We start from the raw sequence: 23,643 nt of genomic DNA, 5'->3' as shown, positions 1-23,643 counted from the left end.
CGGCTCGTCTTGGGCGGCAGGGCCTGCGATGCAAAGCTGTTTTTGCCGGCTTGGGAGGGGGGGTCGCGAATGTGCAGGGACCCTTCAACAGTGGCTGTCTCCTCTCCTAGCAGTTTTGTACTTACCAGGGCAGTGATTCACTTTGGCAACTTCCCCTTCCTCAGAGGCAGCAACGACCCAAGGCTGCCTAAGGAAATCACTGCTGCAGGCAAGTACTGAGAGCTGCTGGAAGGAGAGGAAGCCACTGTTGGAGGCTGGGAAGCTGATGGATAAAGGGAGAGCTACTACTGGACCTGGAGGGAGGTAGAAGGAGAGATGCTGCTGGGAGGGGAAGAGGGAAAGGGATGGGAAGAGAGCTACTGTTGGATAGGAGGGAAGGGAGAAGGTAAAAAGGAAGGAAACAGCTGGCAGGGAGATTAGAGGAGGGAAAGGGGAGAGACAAGAATGAGAAAGTAGAGAGAGATTGATGCTGGAAAGGGGGTCAGCAGAGAAATGAGAGAGGGATAAATATGCTAGATCTGGTGTAGGAGAGATAAAAATGAAGAAAGCAGTGAAGCTGGAATGAATGATGTAAAAAGGAGAGAGGAGGCACAGGCTGGATGGAAAGGAGAAAGGGGCATCGAAAGAAGTCAGATACATATGGAAGGAGGAGAGGCCAGACAGTGGATGGAACGGGCAGACGCTGGAAGGAAGAGTGGAAAGAAGATGAAAGCAGAGACCACAAAAGGTAGAAAAAAATAATTGTATTTCTATTTTGTCATTACAATATATCAGATTTGAAATATATATCCTGCTAGAGACATAACTGGGGACTGCAAAGCCTAACACTATTCCTATCATGTGTGACTGCAGTATTCTGTTATGATATTTCTGTGTAGCATTCTGTAATAATTGGCTTGTTCAGTTTTCTTGATAGTAGAGGGGATATATGTGAAGGGGAGGGGAGACAGGGGTTTTGTTGGTCCTTGCTCTGAATATTTATATTTATAAAATGACAATTGTACAGAATATTGTTTCTTTTTATACTTTAATAAAATACGTTCAATATAAAATCATAACTGAGGCTTGTGCAGATGGGATCAGATGGTTTGCGGGGACCGAGCTTGCGGAGACGGGGCGAAAATGTGTTTTTTATTTCGGTCTTAGTAGTTTGCCGGTCCACAAAATAATTATTTTATTTCTGCCGGTCCACGGGTGTAAAAAGGTTGAAGAACACTGATTTAGAGTGTTCTTTAGCTGGGTTGTATTGAATTGATCAATTTACCCGTTATTATTGGATTGTGAAAGCAGTGTATTAATTTTTTAAATAAAAGTTACTCACCCAGTGGCAGCAGGAGAAGGAGAACGGGTTGTTTTATTTTTGTGACCCGGATGCCTTGCCTCTCTTTTGGGCTCCAGGTTAGTGCTGTGTTATGAGGCTTTTGTGGGGTTTTTTTTCCAGGTGCAGAAGATGCCCTCCGGTGGTAGCGGCCTTTGAATTTGTTGAAGCTGGCTGCTGGAAGTAGAGGGGGCGGGGCTCAACACACGATGCAACTCCCGCCGGTGGCGGAATTGTTATGAGTGCCAGCCGGGAGGGAAGAGAAGAGCCCATTTGTGCATGCACTGTGCAGAAGACTGGGTATCTGACTGGCACACCGGCCAGCATGCTTTAGATGGGGGAGAAGGCCTGAGGGGGCAAAGCAAGGCCAGAGAGGGCTGAAGGAGTCCCGGAAGGGCTGAAGAAGGCTGCAGCGAGGCTCCAGAGGCCATTGTGGACCTGGCAACAGAGCTGGGCTGCTAAGATAGAACATAGGTTCCTGGAATGTAGACCAGTAAATCCCTGGCCTACATTACCAGTGCCTAAGGTTTTTTGTTAGGTGCTGTTAGGCGCTATTCTGTAAATGGTGCTGAAGCAAGAGTGACATGCAATCAGCACCTTTTTTCTAGGTGCCTGCTGATTTAGGCACCTTTTACAGAATATGGCCCTCAGTGCCCCCATGTTAATTCTGCATTAATTAGCTAATTAGAATGTGCTAGCTGGTTACCGCTTCCATGCCCACTCTCCACTCACTCTCTGCCCCATCAAAACAATTTAAAAAGCAGTTTACATGTGTTACAGTGCACAAACAGAGAAATTGCTGCAAGATGCTTTAGTGCATTAAGCCCTATTCGGAGCACTAAACCTGGATTTATTGAGTCCTCATCCTGTTTAAAGGGAGGTTTACTTGGTTAAGGATTCCTTTGATAAATGTAGCACTAAAATATAAATCTTTTTTGAGCTTTTTAAATACATTGAGGGCATAATCAAAAGGAATGTCTAAGTCCGTTTTCGTCTAAGTCACAAGTCATCCAAAGTAAAAAAACAACTTAGGACACATTTTCAAAAAATACGTCCACATTTTTTTTCATTTCGAAAATCGTCTAAGTATACGTCCTGTCGATCTGATCGTCCAAGTCGCTAAATCATCCACCTTTATACCACATTTTCGTCCAAGTCAAAAACGCCTAGAACAAGCCCTGTGGGAGGGGTCTGTAAAGTGATGGACTGAACATCCAGACATGGCACCTAAATAGTGCACCTTACAGGGCACTGCTGTGAACTTCACAAAAAGGGTGCCATGTCTTCTCCTCACTACAGCTCCCTTATAGGTCATGGTGAGCCCCCCCAAACCACATCCAGAATCCCCTAGACCCACTTAACTACCACCCCAATAGCCCAAATCCCGCCCTTGACACTCCTCCTGAAACACCCCGTTTAATTATGGTCGTTCAGAACTATGAAGGCCTAGGTTGTTTAGAAATATGTCCAAAACCCGTTTTTATTATCGGCACTTGGACGTATTTTGACAATGTTCATCCAAGTGCCGACTTAGGCCGGTTTTTGGACATTTTTCTCTTTCGATTATGAACCCCATTGTATTAAATGTACTAAGCAATTTCTTGCTCCCCTACGCCCTCAAAAAAGGACATCTCTATATTACACCTGTTGTGCCTGGTTATGAGAGCTATCTGACACATTTACCCTAAGGGTGTCATTTCAAGCAAACCAGCTGTAAGGCTGTTAGCACTACAGAAGGATGTTATTTAACAGTGTTTTCAGTTAGCCATCTAATTATGCAGTTTCCTGGTCCTTCTTGATTTTAATACGTAAACCACAGTCTATTGACTTTTGGTAGAAAAGAAAGCTCAAACATGTTGCAAAAAGTTAGAAGAAAAAGATATTAACTCAGTAAAAAATAAAAATAAACATAATTCTCAAAGTTCGAGATATGTTCTATAAAACTGACAAAAGCAAAGAGCCAATGTGTTTCCTATCTTTTCAGACATTGCTGGGAAAATCCCATTTCTGTCTCTATTCCGTGCGCTATTTGTAGCGTCTGTTCAACCCAACCAACTGCTTGCGCTTTGTGGACCAAATAGGTTGCATATAATTAATGTGCCAAATTGTTGACATTAGTATCTCTGCCTTATTCCCCACTTTATAAAATGAGCATCAAGTCTATCCTATTGTGTCCCAAATCTTTTGCTGCCTCCGACTCTATGAGTGCAGTGGGTGCTGAGACCCCCTCCCCCTCCCATATTGTGGTAGTTCCTCCATGATGTCCAGGGAGGGGTAATTTCTATTGTGTCAGGCACCCTCAATCATTTTAACATTTTAGTGTCTATGCCCAAAACATTATCTTTCTCTTTCAAACTTGATGTTCTTAAAAAATGTTCCCTTATTGAAACAATTTGCAATAAGCATTTCTTAATTATTCTGTTTTTCATTCAAATCTATCTTTTGGAAACATAAAAAAAAAGTTGAATTTCTTTACTATATTTACTATAGAAGTGATTGTGCAGGTTTAAGGCATTATATTTTCTTCTTGAGAGATTCACAGTAGATTTAGTCTTAACAGTAGACTGTTTATTGATCTCATCCTTGGATTCAGTTGCTTAAAAAGTTCCATTGTTCCTCCTGATTCCTCTTTCACTTGAGCAGAGATAAAGCTGAAATCATTCGTCTTATTTGGCAGAGGGCACAAAAACTGAAAATGCAGCTGGAAGCCTGCTGACTATAATGATTGGATGAGAAAGGGCAGTAAGAGCTGACGGAACTGGACAAGTCTATGTTTGACCAGAAAGTGCCGCCTGGTGGTTAGCCTTGCAGAGAAAGAGAAGTCAAATTCAAGTGCTAAAAAAAAGGATGCTGAAAAATGACAAAAGATAAATATATAGCACCTTCTTCAGTGTGATCGAACCTTAAACATCTGACCAATACACAATTTTTATTATGCGTTTGTATTGGTGTGCGGTAAGGTCTTACAATTTAACAATTAATATTCATAGCTGTTCTGAGTAAATTACATTTTTAAAAAGCGTTAGTCACAGCTTTTTCTTGATCTTGTTCTCCAAAACTTTGTTTTTATTATTTTCTGTGTATTTTATTATACTCTAACAGAGGATTTGATTTGTAAGAATGACTATAAACTCAACAATTTTACTCCACTAGGTTTTTCCATATTGATGCAATTCATTACTATGAGCTACTTTGGAAGATATAACATTTGAAGATTTTAAAAATAATATCACCAGTATTAATTCTAAAGATTGAGGTATATCTGCACAAATGATTGTGGAGATTTTAAACAGATATATACTTATTTTGAAATATTAACAAAAAAGGCCAGCAACAAATTTTTTTTCTCTAAACGATTACGGCTGTTAGATTTTAACATCCACCGTTTTAATCTCGTTACTCTAATGTTCATGAACACATAATTTTAAAACAATACTTAATGCATGGTTATCACATATTTCCGAGGGCTCATGGGTTTATGATAAAAGTGTCAAGCAATTTTCATAAGAATATTTTAAACAAAAAATAATAACAATTCAAGAACATAGAAGCATTTATTTCTCAACTGCAGACATTGTAAAAAACATAAAATCTTTGTCATGACTTTCTAGTGCATATTTCTTTTCTTTTTTGAAAAAAAAAATTTTTTTAAACCCTACACTTAACAAAGTTGCTAAGATTATCAATGAATTCCTAACATCAGATATGTTGAAAGCCTTTTTTAGTGATATCTAATTTTTTAAAAAATAATTAGGGGCCACTGTAATGTTCTCAGTCCATCCAAGAGAATGAAATGGAGCCATAAAACGTTCAACTTATTCCACACTATTCTAGACAGTTTTCATTTCATTTCATATCATTGAAACAAAGTGTGGAATAATTTGTAAGTTTCATAGCTTCACATCATTCACTTTTTGGTTGGGCTGGGAACTTTTCTGCGGCCCCTCCTAAGTGACATTAAAGCTGCAAGTTGTGGTTTTGCAGACAACGCACTTTTAAGTTAGCATTATTTTTAATTTAGTTTGTATATACAGTAGTTCATTGATCTCACTTGTTTATAATATGATAAAAAGTTCATTTTTGCTCTCCAAATTTATTTAAGTAAAATGAAGATGGCAAATTTTATTGAAAAATTATATTTCGTGCTTTCTATATTTGTCTTTTAAAATAGTGGCACATTGATAGTGTTGCTTTTGGTTTTGTTTATTTCTTAACGTCAAGGGGGAAAGCCGTCTTTTTCTAAAATTGATACTTTTTCAATTACATGTCACATGCAATAAAGTTTTATGGTGATCTAATGTTTTTACAAGATTAAATTTTCTACTTTTTACTATTAAACATATTTAAGAACTGCAAGTCTTGCCTGCGATTTTAAAAAAATAATATGTACATTAAAATATTTGAACATCTGGCTAATGTATTTCTTGTATTTTTTAACACAATGATCACTTTAATGCTGGAAAGTTGTTTCTGTTTATCTTATTTTCAAACCCATATCGCTTTTAGTTTTATCTTAGGATAGTTGTACACAAATTATACAAAAATGTGAAGAAACAAAGAAAAGGCATTAAATTAATGTTTTTATTAACATATAGCCTATAAAATTGAGTGTGTTTCTAGAACAAGAGCTTTACATACTCATTTTTAAAGACTTCAGGAAGTAGCTGGAGTCACTCAAGACACTTATATTGGTGCCATATCTTTATTGCTTTATTCTTGTTTGTTTGTTGTTATTGAAGTTGCCATGTTTTTAAAATAGTGACTCCAAACTCACAGGGTGTATTACTCAACTATTTTAGAATCTTTTAGCCATTCTTATGGAAGTTAGTACTTTGGTAAGACAGGTAAGAACTTAATTGAACTTAACTTATATTCAAGAGTAAGTTAGCTAACTAATATTAGAAATAGAGATTCTAATAATCCCCCTGATAAGTAAGATAGTTCAAGACACCAAAGTTTTCTGAAGAACATGTTTTATCCTTCATTTTTTTATTAATACATGTTCTCTGGATTATGAAGCAACTTATAAAAATGACTGGGGGTGTTTAAACACAAATGGGACATCCCTACCCACAGTTTAGGATTTGCTCAATATTGGGGGTCCTCAATCCCCATTGCACCATAAAGCTGGGGCTCTGATAAGCAAAGATTTTTGTAAGTGCCTTTATATTTGCATAATTATCATAGCTATCTTGTTTTAAAAGTTCTTTTTTGAAGACAAATGGGAAGCTTCTATTTAATGGGATTTTCCCAATAAAAAATAGCAAGAAATAAATACAAAATGAACTCAAACAGCAAACTGACATCATCTGTAGCCAATCGTATCATTTTCCTAGAAAGCCACTGGTGAAAAGTGTGAGGACTTTTCACGTTGTGAAGCACCTTACTTCAATGCCTTAAAAAACAAACAAACAACAACAAAAAAACCCAGTTGTTGTAATGCATGTTGCTATGGTGTAAAGTTCCATACTTGGAGGACAAAACTCTTTACTGAGGCAAAATATATTTCTTTCTTCTAGAGGACAAAGTTAAACTGTCAGGCAGCATATTATTAAAAAAAAAATGAAAAACCTTGTAATAAAGCTGGCATTTGATATAAAATGCTGGAGGTTGTTTAACTTTTATATCTTTCCCTCCTTTCCATAAGTTTTGTACAAAGAGATTGAGCTTTCAATGTAGTGCGTTTATTACGACAAGAAATCCCTAATAAGCCCAACTTATGACTTGACAAAGTCTGTTTCATTGAGATTTTCCTTGTTCCTGTATTTGGAGGTCGTTAATAGCAAAAATTTCTAAAGTAACAAAGTATATTCAGAGTTTGTGCACCAATCCATTATCATTATTTTTCACCCTTCATTTCCATGCATATGTTAATCTTTTGCTTTCCGCTATACAAGAATTGTCAGCATATTGTGTAGATCATAATATCTTTCATGCGCGCTTGCGTTTTAACCTTTTAGTAACATCTCAGATCTCAAAGTATGTGTCTGAAAATTGTAAATTCATAGCAATTATAACTTTTCTTGCCTTTGTTTCTTAGGAACTCTTTTTCTTAAAAAAAAAAAAAAAGAAAAAAAGTTCAGAGTGTGGATGATGTCAAAACAAAATGGCGACAGAGGCATCTTTCTTGGTAATTTTAGCCTTTGACCCATGATTGGAGCTAGAACCGCTGAGAATTAGGTAATTTCACGTTGCTAAATTTTATTTTTATATCAAGTGATGCAATGTAATCTCTTTGCCATCCTCACTTATGTCTGACAATAGAAAATATATGATATTTTTATTTTAACAGAAGAAAAGAGAGAATGTTTTAAACTGTGATTTAGTGGATGGTGATGAACTTTATTTACTGTTTGTTAGAAAACTCTTTCGATAATTATTTATATATCTTTACAGGTAGCATTTAGCTCTATTTAGGAGTAGGTTTTATAAACATATTCCATACCTTTAAATTCTAGAAACAATTACATTATTTCTTACATCTCTCAAAACTATAAGTTTAATTACTTAAAAAACATAAATCCATTATTTCCATTGCTCTTAAAAGAGTCATTCACTTTGTGGATCGTATTACATTCTGGGTATTTTCTGTTTTAAATCAATACTGGTATTTATCTTTTTATTTTTTAGTTGGAATGTCTTATTTAATTGTTTGTTCAAAATGAGTTTTCTCATGATTGTTTGCATTTTATTTAACAATGTTTTTCCCCCCTTGGGCTATAAATATGAGGAAAATACTTTAGAAATTGTATCTAAAATATTTTGCACTTCATTGATGACTGTATTCATTTGCATTTCTATGGAAATATTTTTTTAATTCCAAATGTTTAATGAGTTTTAATACAAATAATTAGAATAAACAAAACTACAGTTTTCCATGGGAGATACATTTGACATATATTAATATTCATTAGCATCAAATATAAATTATAAGTTAAAATGTTTCTACAGGTCTCCATATTTAGTTTAAGTGCCAACTGAAAGATACAGCCATTTAGATTAAAGCTGTATCTTTCAGTTGGCATTTAAGCATCATATATACAAATTTTCACCAAAAATTGATATTTAATAAACTATTATTTTTCCAATGATTCATAATCATTTAAATTGTTGTAGATAAACAAAATCTAAATGTTTCCTTTAAGGTGATCCTAAAATTAAGTTGGATGAACAAAATTTCAATAAAATTAATTTATATAGGAGTAGAATATTAAGTTGTGAATATCAATTGTCTAGAAATATTCCATCTTTGATATATGCAGTGCATTTTGCTGGGAGCTTTTATTTTTAAATGTAAGTAAGATGATTGATTGTGCAATAATAATGTTCTTTGGTGTTCTTAACTGGTTAATGTACTCTATATAATGACTTATATTAACAATGTCCATTTGCCTATTGGCAAAATAATGTTAAAAATAAATGAAACACTTTAAAAATTGTTTCCTCATACAACTGAGCATTGTAAACTAAGGGCTCCTTTTACTAAGCTGTGGAAGCGTTTTTATCGCACGCTGCCCCACGCGCTACATGCCAAGAACTAACGCCAGCTCAATGGTGGTGTTAGTGTCTAGCGTGTGTGGTAATGCAGCGCGTGCTAAAACCACTAGCACGGCTTAGGTTTCTATAATACAGTTAGGGCTCCTTTTACTATTAGATGGTATTTTCCTAGGATCCATTTCTGGAACTGAAGTTTTTGCTTAAATATATCAAAAAGCATTTGAACCTAGGTAACATCTAGGATAGGGTGCTGACAAGTTCTCAGCCCAACCAACCAACTTCCTAAATTCTGAACATTATTTTGCCACTGTAGCTGAAAAGAGTGTTTATTTCATTATGTGCCAATTTGCAGAAACGAAATTCTATGTTTTTTGATTGAACCATATCCATATCATTCTCTTCTTGGTTGGGTTGAGAACTTTTCAGCACTCCCCAGTATTGCATGGAGGGAGGGTTAAATTATTTTTTTAATATTTGCCTTTGAAAAAAAATATCAACTACAGTATTTTGAACTATGTTGTCTAAGAAAAAGAGAGAAAAATATGAATGTCTATAGAAAATATTTGCAAAACATTATAGTGACAATAATTTTACTTTCCTATAGGTTAACAGGAAGATTCAAATTGTTCTACAGGTTTTCAGCTTAGTACAGAGACATTTCAATTAACTATTTGACTCTTTCTTATGATTTCTTCTCCTTCCTCACAACCACCCTTTAATGGTTCATAAGTTAACAAAAATTGTAATAAAGCTGGCATTGGATATAAAATGCTGGAGGTTGTTTAACTTTTACATCTTTCCCTCCTTTCCATAAGTTTTGTACAAAGAGATTGAGCTTTCAATGAGGTGTGTTTATTACAAGAAATCCCTAATAAGCCCAACTCATGACTTGACAAAGTCTATTTCATTGAGATTTTTCTTGTTCCCGTATTTGGAGGTCATTAATAGCAAAAATCTCTAAAATAACCAAGACAGCTGCGTTAAAAAAAAATCTCACTGGTCCCCTGAAGCCCAGGATTTAATTTCTGATCCAGAGATTGTGTAATTACCCATCTCCATATCTGTAGTCCAAGGGACAAGTTTTTCACCCTCAGGGCCTTGTGACTTCACTCCTCAACCTCAGGCTGGCTACACGTGGACATCAACTACACATACCAAAGTTTTGTTCAAGGCTATATTAAGAGAGGCAAAACATTCGCAAGCACATTTGTCAATTAAATATGTTAATAATAAGAATGGATAAAAATGAAGCATAAGTAGGACAGGCTGCTGAAAAGTTCTCAGCCCAGCCAACAAAGCTGGCTATACACTTAGTCCAGTGATTTTCCACTTTATTCGTTCAGTCAGAAAAATACGGAAAGAAAAAAGTGGAAAATCGCTAGACTTAAGCATATAGCCCTCAATGGAAATTGACCCAAATTTGTAGGTTGGGCCAAGAACTTTTTAGTGGCCCCCACTTGCCTTTTTGATTGTAATATACCTAATTTTAACTGTGCATTTTTGAAAGATTACTAAATTTATTTTCCAATATACCTTTGAGGCAACATTTCCTTTGCCTTTAAACAGATTTCTTCCAGAGTAACAGCCTCACTTGTTTCTATAGTATGCTTTAACTTCATGGGAATTTTGCTAGATCGTAAAAGGCATAAGAAGTAGCAAAAATATGTAATCCTATGTTTGTTCAGTAACTAGAACTAGTAATGTACATTTGTGTTTGTGTAATTGTATTTATTTTAAAATGAGCCACCCAATAAAATCTCTGTCAGTGTAAAATTCTTTGTCTGGAGTTATGCTTTCCTTCTGAACTTTTTAAAGTATGATTTCAGTTCTTACCCATGGAAAATATAACCTTAGGGATGCCCATCACAGATGGAAACCAGTCATAGGATTTAGGACATGAGCTCCTGGTTGCATCTAAAACCTGGACTAAGTCTTCTGGCCTGGGTAAAAGATAGCTACCAACTTTATTCCTTATTTTTCATTCATCTTATTTTGAGTTTGAGAATTAAACATTTCCAGTACTAAAAAAAAGAGCTGGACTTCTTTTTCTTCTTAACTAAAGCGCTCTAAAGAAAAGTTTAGTTATTCAACAAATCTTCTAAATAAGCTTTATAGCAAAGCACGAGTTTGAAAGGGAGTTGGAATATTTGTATCAAAGGATGAACTGGCTTAAAGATTCCATTTGCAAATATTATTCTGCAATAAATATTTTTGTGGTTGATATTAATTTATAAAAAATATATGTATCTAAGAATTTGCATATTTAAAATACTTGTTTTAATATATGATTGAGTTAATCAAGCTCTATAAAAACAATACATATTCAATGAGGAAGTTCTCAGCCCAATCAAGAAGAGAATGATGTGGAGCCATGAAACTTACAAGTTGTTCTACACTTTTCTTGACACTTTTCATTTTAATTATATGAAATGAAACGAAAAGTGTCATGAAAAGTAGAATAACTTGTACGTTTCATGGCTCCACATCATTCTCTTCTTGTTGGGCTGCGAACTTTTCAGCTGCCCCTGAATTTTTAGGAAATAAATTAAAGGGCATCCTTATAAATTCTTCATTCATTACATAAATAACCTAAATAAATAAATAAATAATAACCTAATTATTTCTGCTCAAGTTAAGATGGCAAATACAAAACAAAATCATTTCTAGCTTTTTCTGAACCCTCTTAATGTGTAGGTTGAAAACAGAAGTCGCCATTTTAAGAATTTTTGGATACAAATTTGCAAGGCTTTGCAAGAAACACTTCCTGTGTCAACACAAAAATGAAACCTCTGAATCCTTTAAGAAACATATTGCAGTTCCTAGAAAGTTATCAGTTTGTAAATATACGGCTGCATTTAATTCCTTTATTCTTTTTCATTTCTAATGGAACAGAGCAATAAAAATGTATATTCTACAATTTTGCCAGATTCAAGGTTTGTTTTTAGAATAACCTAATATCAGGCTTATTTATCTTTTGTATTATAAATATCGTACTCGCTTGAATCCATATCTAATGCCAACATAGTTAATCATTACTTACATTAAATAATGAACAAAATATCATTTCAGATCTTAGTTGGACTATCATAAACCCCAAAATGCATTTAAATTAGCTGTAAACTGGCAGCTAGAGATCCAACTAAAAAATGCAGTCATGTTACTACTTAGTTCAATAAATTTGTCAGTTTCATAAAGGGACAAAACAGAATTACTAATGTACAAATGTAACAAAGGAAGGAAAAAGTTGGAAATGGAGACTCTTTAACCGGCCCATATTACAAATTATTTTTTGTTACAGGCGTACAGTGGAAACTGCTTCTCTTACCTTATGAGATCTGAAGAATGGGACAGAATTATTTTCACCTGTTCCATATAGAAAAAGTTATTCTGACCAATTAACCTATTTGTCGTTGTTTATCTAAAACGTTAATGGAAACAAAAAATCACAGATAAAGGAAACCGTTATAAGAAATCAAGGACGGGGAATGTATGAGTTTCTTATTTAACCGTTTATTCCGTCCTGCTCCTCCATTGCTGATTTTGTATGTATGCAAATCTTTCTTAAACTAGTTAAAGGTAAAGTTTCAAGTTTTACAATAAACTTACATCTTACAATTGAACAATCTTTTGATGAATGCAAACCAGGAGTCACGTTGCTTTTTTGAACGAGGAGGATTTAAAATTAAATTTAGAAAAATCCGACTTATGAAGAAATTACTATATTTGAGTTAAACAGCGCTCAGAAAGATACTATGTGTTATTATTCAAGGAACAGACTCTAGGCCAGTGTTTGTCTCTTTTGATTCATAGTTTCACCGCCTGACTTCCTTACAAAATAGAATTATTCGAGTTCTAAAAGTTTATGGGTTTTCTTGATGGCGTTTTGCATTTCTGGAGAAAAAGTGCGTGCCTAAGAGTGAAACCGTAGCCTAAATGTGACACGCGGCTCTTATGTTTCCTTTCCACAGGCAGTAAATTCAGGTCCATAAAATCAGGAAGGGCCGATGTAAGGTTTATTAAACTATTTAACTGTCGAGCTTTCTACGCTTTTGCAAATAACATAGGATGGGTATCACTGAATATTTTAGTAGCCTGTAAACTTAAGGGGGGATTCCCCATTCCTTTGCAACACCTAGACGACCATTAGAAAGAGTCAAATGACGATATTGAAAATCTGAACTTGAGACTTATTATCTTGAGAAAACATAAAAATAAGAGTTACTAATTCGGAATTATAAATTATTCTTACGTATATGATAATGCACGTAGCAGCTGATTTTTTTTTACATTTGAAAGCGTAGTTTTGCTCTAACTTTTTGGAACTGATATGTTTACATAATAACTGTTCTGTTATCGTATGTGTCAATACCAAAGGTAAAATAGGAAAAAGGCCTCGTATCCCCTATGGCACCTTGTTGTTGAAGACCGAGCGGGACAGAGCAGCCTGCTAGGATTTTTTTTTTTTTTTTTAATGTTGCAGAAGCAATCCATGACCGATATTACAGTCTGATCGCCTGCTCCTGGTTTCTCGAGCACTGACGTTTTGCAAACATAAAACAATTCCTCCTTGATATGGAATGCAGTGGGGATGACAGCACTGCGCAGCCCCTCCGCTCGATTGATTTACGCCTTACTGACGCTTTATCAGGCACACGAAAAAAGTTTGACCAATCATTTTGCAAGGAGCTCACAACACAGCAGCCCAACTGTACTTTGTTGGCTAGGAAGTTGAGAGGGGCTAGAGTACAAATCTAGATCTGTCCTATATATTTTTCCCTTCAATGAACCGTGCTTTGTATGATGTCTGAGAATGTCCATTTCTGGAACTCTTAGCAATTATTATGTCGACTCCATTATAAGTCATGAGAGTGAAGAATCGCCTTCAGTCAAGTTTTCATCTGGGCAATATACAAATTCTCGGCAACCGGGGCACAGTGAACATCTAGAGTTCCCGTCTTGTAGTTTCCAGCCAAAATCTCCAGTTTTCAGCGCTTCATGGACTCCTTTGAATCCACATCCTTCGGGTCCCATTCCTTCGGTTTATCATCCTTATATTCCACACCAGAGCGTCCCTTCTTCAGAGAGCAGGTACCTTCGGAGCTGGCTGGAGCCAGTGCCCAGGACAGAATCTTTACCAGGGCAAGGTTCAGTGAAAGCAGAGCCGCTGCTGGGTCAGTCTGGGGAGGTCCAGAAACAGGGAACCCAGGAGTACAATTCTGAAACTTCTCCTGAGAGGGGAGCAATCCTTTCTAATCAAAGGCCCAGCTTCGAGGACAATAAAGTTTGTGAAGGAAGCGAGGACAAAGACAGGCCAGATCAAAGTAAGTTATAAAAGTGAGGAAGTAAACAATATAAAGCTTAGGAGTGCAATAAAACCAGAACAATATAATGAAAGGTTAAAATCCTGCTTTAATGCAAGTCCAGAACATACTGGAGCCAGAAGACGAAGAAAATGTCAGTGTCTATTGTTTGCTAAAATCTTTTTTCTTGGGGGGGGGGGGGAAGTAATAGTTGGGGGGTTTTTTTTTTGGGGGGGGGGATAATATCAACAAGAGAAATAGATTAGGTTGTGATGCTTCAGATTGAAAGATAACTAACATTACAGTTCTGTGTAACAAATTTAATGTAACAGAAACACCTTACAAAAAGCAAGAAGACAGGTCTAGGTTTAATTTAGAAAGAAGAATTTTCATTTAGTGAGCTCCAAGATACTGTTTTGTGACGTATTATTTCATCACTATTCTTTTTCTCTCTCTCTCTCTTTATGATTATAATGTTTAGTCTCCATTATTGACTTGGGTCAACATGTCCGATAACCTTTACATATAAAGAAATAGAATTATTCCAGGAATTAACAGCGTGATCTTTTCTCTGTTTCTGTTTTTAGGGAGATTCTTGCATGGTGCTCAAATTATTCATATGCCAGTTCTCACCCTTATGCTAGAAATCAGGTGCACAAATATCTGTCTGTGTGTTAATTGCGTTCAGTGTTTGTTGCGACCTGATTCCTTGTCTAGTTTCTCAGTCTGCATTTACCTGAGCCAAAGCTGCAAGACAAGTCTGAGGTGTTGTAATTACATCTCAGGGAAGAGGTGAACACGTGCAATAAAGGGGGGGGGGGGGGGGAGAAAGCTCACTACTGAAAACCAATTCATTCTATACAGACAATAAACATTTTCAATAAGAAAATCCTAATAATGTTTAGGATATACATACATGGATAAGTTATTCTTCCACTACTATCCCTTTTCTTAAATGATTTTTTTTTTTTTTTTTTGTAGTTCACAATTGGAGCTTTATTAGTAATATTTTTCATTTGAGGAATTACAGTGTGCAAAACAAAAGATATATTCTGTTATGATGTTCAGAGATTCAGATCAAAATATAGAAGAAAATAAGAGCTCTGGGATATTAAATATCCACTTTATATATTCTGTGCCTTAATTGAGCTAAAAGGAAGGTCTTGGCAAGAATGTCCATCCATGTGAAAACTCATTGATCTCTACTCAGTGCAACGTAGCTGGGAATAGTTTGTCCTTTCGCAGTGAATGTTGTCAGGTTGCCAAAGTCCATAGAGGTGAAAAAGGATAGAAAATTTGCTATATAAATCTGGGGGCTTACATATACTGGAGCAAGATATGTACAATGAGACGATTATACTGTATTTGCAACTTGACACATAGGTTTGGTAATTTCTGGTTTAAGGCTTTGGAAAAACTGTTTTGGAGACACATGTTCTATTTTTAATTGAAGGAAAGATAAAGTATTACAAAGTGGCAATACAATAAAGCAAACCAGATGGAACTGATTTCTTGTGTAAAATGCCACTGTTTATGGAAGACACAAAGATTTCACCAAACAGATATTTCATGAAGAAGAATTCCTATCCATTAATGATAGGTAGCAGTATTAACAGTATTAATTATTAACAGCTTTCTTCCTCTTTAATATTTAATTATAATGCATATTCTGTCAAGTCAATTAGATTAAGGAAGTAGCTCTGCAAACATGTAGGAATCAGTGCTTGCCAAAGATGAACAGAAACATTTCCCCCTTATTCACTCATTTCATGCATCTAGACAGGAAGTAGTCTAGTGATATTTTTTATAATGTCTCTTTCAATTGGATCTATTATCTGATTTCTCTTCTTTCATGAACTACACAAAATGCAGGATCAGATTTTTTTTTTTTTTTTTCCTTTTTATTTGTTCCTTGGTTTTTAGTGATCATCAAGCTAGTACAACTATCTTTTCAGGTCAGCTTTTAGGAAATTAAACAGATGAGACCAAGCGAGTCACTGCTGTGAAGAACTAGAATACTGAGGCACCGTTTTTCTTTTCAGGTCTTTCTCTTTTTTTCAGTGGGAGGGGGGGGAGAGATTTAAATGGCTCTTTCTTTCATTAAGTTAGTGTTAGCTCTAGAAAACAATGAAAAGAACTGCATTTTTGAAATATATAGCAGAAAAGATGAATGTTTATGTATAGTTATACATGACTAACACTCATGTGTGGGATTTCTACCAGATATGTGTGAATAAAATATATATTATACACTCCACAACATGAGTACTTACAGGGCCATATAAAACTGCATAAAGATACAGGACCTATCTGAAACCATCTGTAAATGAGTAATTATTTTAACTTCTTAATAGATTATTAAGGTATCGACTGAGGAATTTGAAACCCGTCAGGATTCAGTGTATTGATTTTGCTCCTTTTTTTTTTTCCAGCCAACCCTGCTGCCAATTGGTTACATGCCCGTTCCTCCAGGAAAAAAAGATGTCCTTACAGTAAATATCAGACCTTGGAACTTGAGAAAGAGTTCTTATTCAATATGTACCTGACCAGGGACCGGAGGCATGAGGTGGCCAGACTTCTCAACCTGAGTGAAAGACAAGTCAAAATCTGGTTTCAGAATCGAAGGATGAAGATGAAGAAAATGAACAAGGAACAAGGAAAAGAATAGGAAAAGTTACCTTACCCATCCTGCACACAGCCTTTCTCTTTTACAACTCACTGTATTTATGTGTGGTAGCTGCTGAAAACAATAATTAATTACCAATAAATATGAGTTTCCATATTTTGCATGCCAGATTTTGGAAAGATGTGTTTACTTAAATCCCGTTAGATTGCTCATAGCGTGAAGCTGCCTCTATTGTTTAGAACATGGTTTTGTTTAGTTTTCCTAGAATAGAAATGTCTGTTCTCACCACTTTTACATGGAGATAAGTTCTAAATAACTTGATTTTAATACTGGTAGCGTCTGTAATGCAGGTTACATTATATAACTAGAACACTACAAGATGAACCTCTTTCTCAATGTGTCAGAACTGATGATATTATGTCACACTCCACCCTTTTAAAGCTACTTTTTCAAAGTGACTATTTTCCCAGTGAATTAAATTGTCCCACATAAACCTCATATTGATAGTTTTATACTGGACCCTTTAATCAGAGTTGTAGTTCTTTAGCACAAATACAGCTATGCCTCACTTTGTTAACTTAGATGTTAGTATTTAAAAAAACATCCAAAATCAGTTTCTAGTTTTAAAAATTGCTAGTAAAGGAAGAGGTGAGACTGTCTTTTTAGTGGTAATCTATTTATAATTTATTGTGAAATGATTTTTTCATGAACTTTAGATTGTTACTTACAGAGATGAAAGTGCCGAGTAAGGTGTTTGTACATTTTTCTATTGTTTCGGCGGAGAACTTTATACTTGAATGTTTGGTATAACCTGTTAGATTTATTCGCGTTTTACATGTTAAACTTTGTTTACATTGAAGAAGATGACATTATACAATGTTATGTTTATTTTCACATTAAAATGAATATTGTTATTGGTTGAGTGACATAAATAATATTATTATCATGATTATTATTATTCGCTTGCACTGGTTTTCTGCCAAGTCTGTGATGATGAAACACTTTCTTGATCATGTTATTTTCCTTTTTTTCCTTAGACCTCATTTAATTTTAAACTTTGATCTTCTTTAGTATCATCAAAGTCATCTATATCCAAAGGGCTTATGACAATTTATTATTTAGAATAATTTTTAAAAATGAAAGTATATAAAATGTTTGATAGATTGTAGAATGATCTTAATGTAGAATTTGTTTCTTAAAAATATGATATTTTTAGCCTTTGTTTTGAAAGTATTATTACTAATGTCAATACAAACACCAGCCACTAAAATTCCATTATAAAAGATATTTATGAAAGACATTTATAATAAATTAGAGTTCCTGTTTTCTGAAGTACTCTAGGAACAGAATCAAAATTGAGACCACTGGAAAAGAGACTAAAGTTTATGTTATTCATATCTGGTAAGAAACACATTATTTATTTTCCAAGGTACTGTGGTTATTGAGTTCTCTCATTTTCCAGCAGTAGTTTTCTGCTGTGCCCAAAATGCACTGCTCAGTGTGTGTGTGTGTGTGTGTGTGTGTGTGTTGGGGGGGGGGGGTGTATATAGCATGGGGAAATGTAGAATGAACAGAGGATCCACAAGAACTTATACAATGTAGCATTTAAGATAAGTAGCTAAACACTTTGCAACTTAGATTAACTTTGTGTACAATATATTTCTAACAAAAATAATGATATTTCATGAAATAATTTAAAAAGAGTTTTCCCTTTTATCCTGCCAGTGGAACTTAACTGGATCAAAAGTTAAACATGCAACTCTGATTTAACATATGAGACCAGATGTATTTAATCATTCTTGATCTTACAATATATAATATATATTTTAATGTTGTTTTTATTCATGATTTCAACTGAATTCCACTGCACTGATATAGCATAGTCTACAATAAAGTCTACAAGATATTCTGAGATGTATAACATTTACTGGTAAGTTGTGTGCATCATGTCCTGATATGTAGGATGGGGGGTGCTGAAAAGTTCTCAACCCAACCAAGACGAGAATGTTCAATCAATGATCTGAAACAATGTCAAAACACAGAATTCCATTTCTGCAAATTGACACTTAAAGACATAAGAGAACACTTTTCAGCTACAGTGGCAAAATAATGCTTATAATTTAGGAAGTTGGTTGGTTGGGCTAAGAACGTTTCAGCACTCCCTCTTAGATACATATTTAAATAGAAAATAAATAGAAATAATAGGCTATTAGGAATATATGTAAATAAACAGTTACAGATAGAACTATTTGAATATGTATTACACCCTTGTACAACTGTGGTGTAAAACTTCTCTTTATACTTTATCATACCACATACAAGTCTCATACATCAAAATGTATTTGGTTTTTTTACAGAAAGATGACTATTCCTAAAATACTTTCTTCTGCTTGATAATAAGATGGATTCTAGTAACTTTGCAAGACAATAGTGAATGTTTTTGTTTTAGTAAATAATGTAAAATAATGAGAAATATTGAGGAAATCGTTATTGTTATTAATAGTGCTATACATTTTTGAAGCCCATTTGGATGCAGCTTTTCAACTTTATATTTAATGAAACAAATAAACGTCAAATTTAGAAAATTAAAAGGATGCTACTTTTATCAGTTACTATCAAATCTTTAAATTATTGTGTTCCTACATAGTATTTTTTTTTTTAGTTTGCCTCTTGTGTATTGTTAAACTTTAAGTGTTATGAACGTTAATATGAATTTGCTTCCTTTTTAGTATTTTGTTGGCATTGGTAACAGACTTTGCTGAATCCCTTTTCTCAGCTAAATGTGCTTCCTTTGTTTTGTTCAGGATCTTTCTGTCTACTACATGATTACGCCTTTTCAATTCCTTTCTTTGCAGCTTCATTATTAAATAGAAGAAGAGAGACTATTTTGGGGTAAACTAAAAAATAAAAGCTAGAGGTAGAAGATTCTGAAAAGGAGGCAGTAGAGACCGAAGGAAAGAGTAAACCTTATAATTGGTTTTATCGTGTTTTTCTCAACTACTCAGTGAGCAGTGGATATGATTCTTTATTCACGATTGAACTTTCGATGGTAAGAGAAATTAAGCATTTTAAAAAATGTGAACCGAAATCAGTGTTCGACAAAAACTATGACAAGATTCCAAGATTCGATTTGCAAAGTAACATAAATGCCCCCCCCCCCCTTTTCAAGGCTACAGTATCCTTCTTGTTCTCAGTGGTCTGAATGGAAAACAAAGAGAAGATACGAGCTTGGATGGAAAGGAGGAGATGGGAAGTAACTTGTCATAAAGGAAGAAAATTCAGTGCAGTGTGCTGCAATAAAATAATATGACCGCTATAAAACTTTATAGGGTATAAATTTTTGAAGGTTAAGGAACTAAACGGCTGTAAAGCAAACAGAGCAAAAAAAATTCAGAACCTCCTAAATTACTACAATGACTTGAGAACAGGATCTAAATGTGTAAATGCTACTCTTTACCTAAACAAAAATAATTATATTGCTTGAAAAGAAGGGAAACCCTAAAAGAAGCGATGATCTTAATGTATTCTTCTTTTGCAAATGCCGTAACAATTCAGCTCTGGAGAATCTTCTCTTTGTTCTTTTAACAGTCCCAGGAGGCTGGAATCCAAGCCATAAACGCACAACCAAAAGTTCTGGCGAGACGTCTGGAATTGAGGCCCTTTATCTGCTTACACCCTTGGAACTGTGCATTGGCCTCCCCTCTCCAACAGAATACCCAATTGTTTAGTCTCACAATTTGAAACAATGGTTGTTTTTCCCTCCAACAGCTCTCTTTTCCTTTTTAGTGCTACTAAATGACTGGATAGTAGGTGGGTTCTGCAAGGAAAAGTAGGCGTTCTTTTAATATTATTTTGCCTCATTACAAAATTTCATGAACTATTTCTTGAATTTAAGGCTAAGTTTCAAATAATGTAACTGCTCTCTCTCTCTCTCTCTCACACACACACACACACACTTCACAGTGGGCTTCTTTTCTTTTGTGAATATGAGGGATGCTTAAGAAATCAATAGATGGCGCTATTGCACCATGTTAGATTTCAGACTGCTTTTTCCGGTTACCGAATAACTGGTTCACATAATACTGGTTTGTTTAAGAAATAATAAAAAGTGCCTTTTAAAGTTGAAACTCATCAAAGATATAATCTCCAGCTAATTATGAATGTCTTGACGGATGTATAAGCGGTTTATATGTGCACATAATATAAATATAAGAGCATTTCTGTTGTCATTTATCTCAAAGCGGATTATGCTCAGTCCAAGTGAATTGTTTAACACTCTTGAACTGAAAATGCTACTACAAACTATTTCAAAAATATGTAATTAAATATAAACATCATGTAAATTTGAATCTCAAATATTCTAAGCTCTGTCTTTTATAAATTGTGATTATGCAATGTATTCTGGCTCCTGCGTCGGCATAGAATGCAAATCTTTTGGCTATTATGATCTCTTCTATGTCATTTTAAACAAATTTGGTTGTACTAAATTACTCCACATCTGAAGAACTGATTTCACTCAAAAATGCAAAGTGTATGATTTCCCCAATGCAAAAAGTGGTTTCTAATGCTAGTGCTGAGTCATAAAGTTAAACTTCAGTAAATTACTCAATAGCATCAATAATAAACATGTCTGAAAAGCGAGTATTCACTTTTCATAATAGTTATATAATAAGGTCATAGTTTTGGGAAAAAAATCATTTAGGAATAAGAGGGTAAAGTCTTAGGAAAAGAAATAATACACTTATTAATCAAGCATTTAGTTACTGCTTCACAAAAAATAGAAGCACAAACTTAGTTCATATGTAAACAATTTTAACTGGTTTTAATTTGTGAACACTTATGTTCCCTGACATAACATTTGTACAGGTAGAATATATAATCTAGGAAATTGAAATACACTACTTTCCTTCAAGGAAAAAAAAAAAAAAAACAAAAATGATAGAATTCTTCTCTTTCATGTTCAGAAGTTCGTAACACATTGAAGTAAAATAACTGATAACTGACTTGTTATTTGCTATTCTACACTTATATTCTCTGGAATTTTAATTACTTGCAGCCTTTAATCTTTCCTCTTTCAAGAAATCCATGCATTTCAAGTACCTAGCTTCATCTAAAAAGCAGATTTAGATTGATAGTTTAAGAATTTTGAGTCCACTTTATAATTAATATTAATGGAGAATTAAGCCACATATAAACAATTCACACCTTTGATTATGAAGGAAACAGAAATGATACTATATAAACTGAAAATATTTATTTCCAGCATACCATTTTACCATTGTCAGAGCACAAATAATAAAACAAAAAAACAGTAGCTATTCTTGTAGTTGTTATTAAAACACTTTTTTTTTCCATTGGGTATTTATAACTTCAGCTCTCTCTCTCTCTCTCTTTCATATAAAATATTTTACTCTCATTTCTTTGGGAATCTATAATATGCTTTGCAAGGACTGAAGGTGAGTTAAGAGCCATACTGTGACCCTGTTAAAATTAATTCACTGCTCATAACAATAGGCAGGTAAGCAGTTATTTAAAAGGGCTGCCTACCCTATAATGAAGCAGAAGACTCCTTGTGTCTGTCTGGTACCTTTTGTTTAAATAGATTATGGAAACAAAGATAATCTCACTAAGAGGAACAGAGTTGAAGAGAGCCCGTTTAGACGACACTTGCAGACCGACTGCTCAAAAGTTGAATTTTTGGATCTCAAAACAACACAACTCTGCTGATGTAATAAGACCATCGAACTTTTCTGGAACGTTCATTCTCATTTATTGGGGTTGCCTATTTTGGAAACTCAGACCTGTCATGTGTAGCTTAATATGTTACAATTCTACAAATAATAATAATTAGCAATTCTGTAAGATAAGGACACACAAGACCTCACTTTGAAAGCCAGCTAAAAGGCTAGCCAAATAGTTTAATAAGAGGGTGCTTGTTACAGTAGGTATATTTTTTTAAAATTGCTGTTGTTCATTCCTAATGATGTGCTGGTTTTTATGGATGTGGGAACATCACTTTTTTTCAATGTGCAAGTAATGCAGATTTTCTATATGTTAAATAACAGGTATGGTATGCACAGTATCAAAATATTGCAAACCTGGAATTATTTTCTCCCACTTGGCTTTTTCTGCTGATAGGAGCTCCCAAGGAAAAGGAAATTATATGGAATATATGTACACACATGAGGGGCTGCTGAAAAGTTCTCAGCCCAACCAACAAAGTTGAGGCCGTCTTCGTCCAGGGCTATACACTTTTTTTCGTTCCCTCGGAAAAATAGGAAGCGAAAAAAGTAGAAAATCACTGGACTGTATAGCCCTCGAAGGAAACTGCTCCAACTTTTTGGGTTGGGCTGAGAACTTTTCAGCGGCCCCTGGTATATATGTTTGTGTGTGCATGTTTGTGTATGTGTGCGTTGTATATTTGATAACTAGCACTGGAATTATTTCAGAAACAATGAGATACATCTTGCTAGGTTTAGAAAAATACCGAAAATGCTGAGTGTGATAAACTAAAACTCCAATCTATTCCCTCTGAGATTATATAAAACTGCAGTGTTTGCTTGTCCAAATAGTCTGTCAAAATAAAATAAAGTTTCTCTTTCGCTGTACTTTTAACCTTCCTTCCATTCCCCGTTTCCTGATCACATTTGGCGTGCAAACACTAGTAATAGAGAAAATTACAGACTACAGCTTTTTAGAGTAACAAAGGCATTATTTAGTAGCCAGCATAAAAATAAAATAAAATAAAATAAAAACTTTTGGATAAGTAGGCGGCTGTCTAGTTTGTAACCATATCTTGCAGATATCTTCCGGAAAAAGGCACAAAAATAGCCTTAATAATACATCATATGGAAAACTATAATCATTTTCATTCACTATTGACAGCAGAAAACATCTCGCAA

The 23,643-nt window shown here is 34.7% G+C and overlaps 1 protein-coding gene across 5 annotated transcripts in view; it reads left to right on the top strand.

The window, feature by feature from the left end:
• Window positions 1-17,655, top strand: part of HOXB9 (homeobox B9) — a 46,701-nt gene extending 29,046 nt beyond the window's left edge. For 2 of the 5 annotated variants that reach the window (XR_004536792.1, XR_004536793.1), the window contains 2 exons: window positions 7,359-7,498; window positions 16,548-16,686. Coding sequence is in view for 1 of the 5 variants with exons in the window: in XM_033918412.1 (XP_033774303.1) it covers window positions 13,626-14,136; window positions 16,548-16,783 (747 nt within the window). In the remaining 4 variants the exon portion in view is untranslated. Of the gene's footprint in view, window positions 1-3,995; window positions 4,274-7,358; window positions 7,499-9,419; window positions 10,558-13,524; window positions 14,137-16,547 lie in introns of those variants that run through there. The other 3 variants (XR_004536794.1, XR_004536795.1, XM_033918412.1) reach the window with 3 other exon arrangements.
• Window positions 17,656-23,643: the final 5,988 nt, after the last annotated feature.

The sequence above is a fragment of the Geotrypetes seraphini genome, chromosome 13, assembly GCF_902459505.1.
Source record: "Geotrypetes seraphini chromosome 13, aGeoSer1.1, whole genome shotgun sequence".
Taxonomy (NCBI): Eukaryota; Metazoa; Chordata; class Amphibia; order Gymnophiona; family Dermophiidae; genus Geotrypetes; species Geotrypetes seraphini.
Note: the sequence above shows the minus strand (reverse complement) of the source record. Positions and strands in the feature narration are given on the sequence as shown.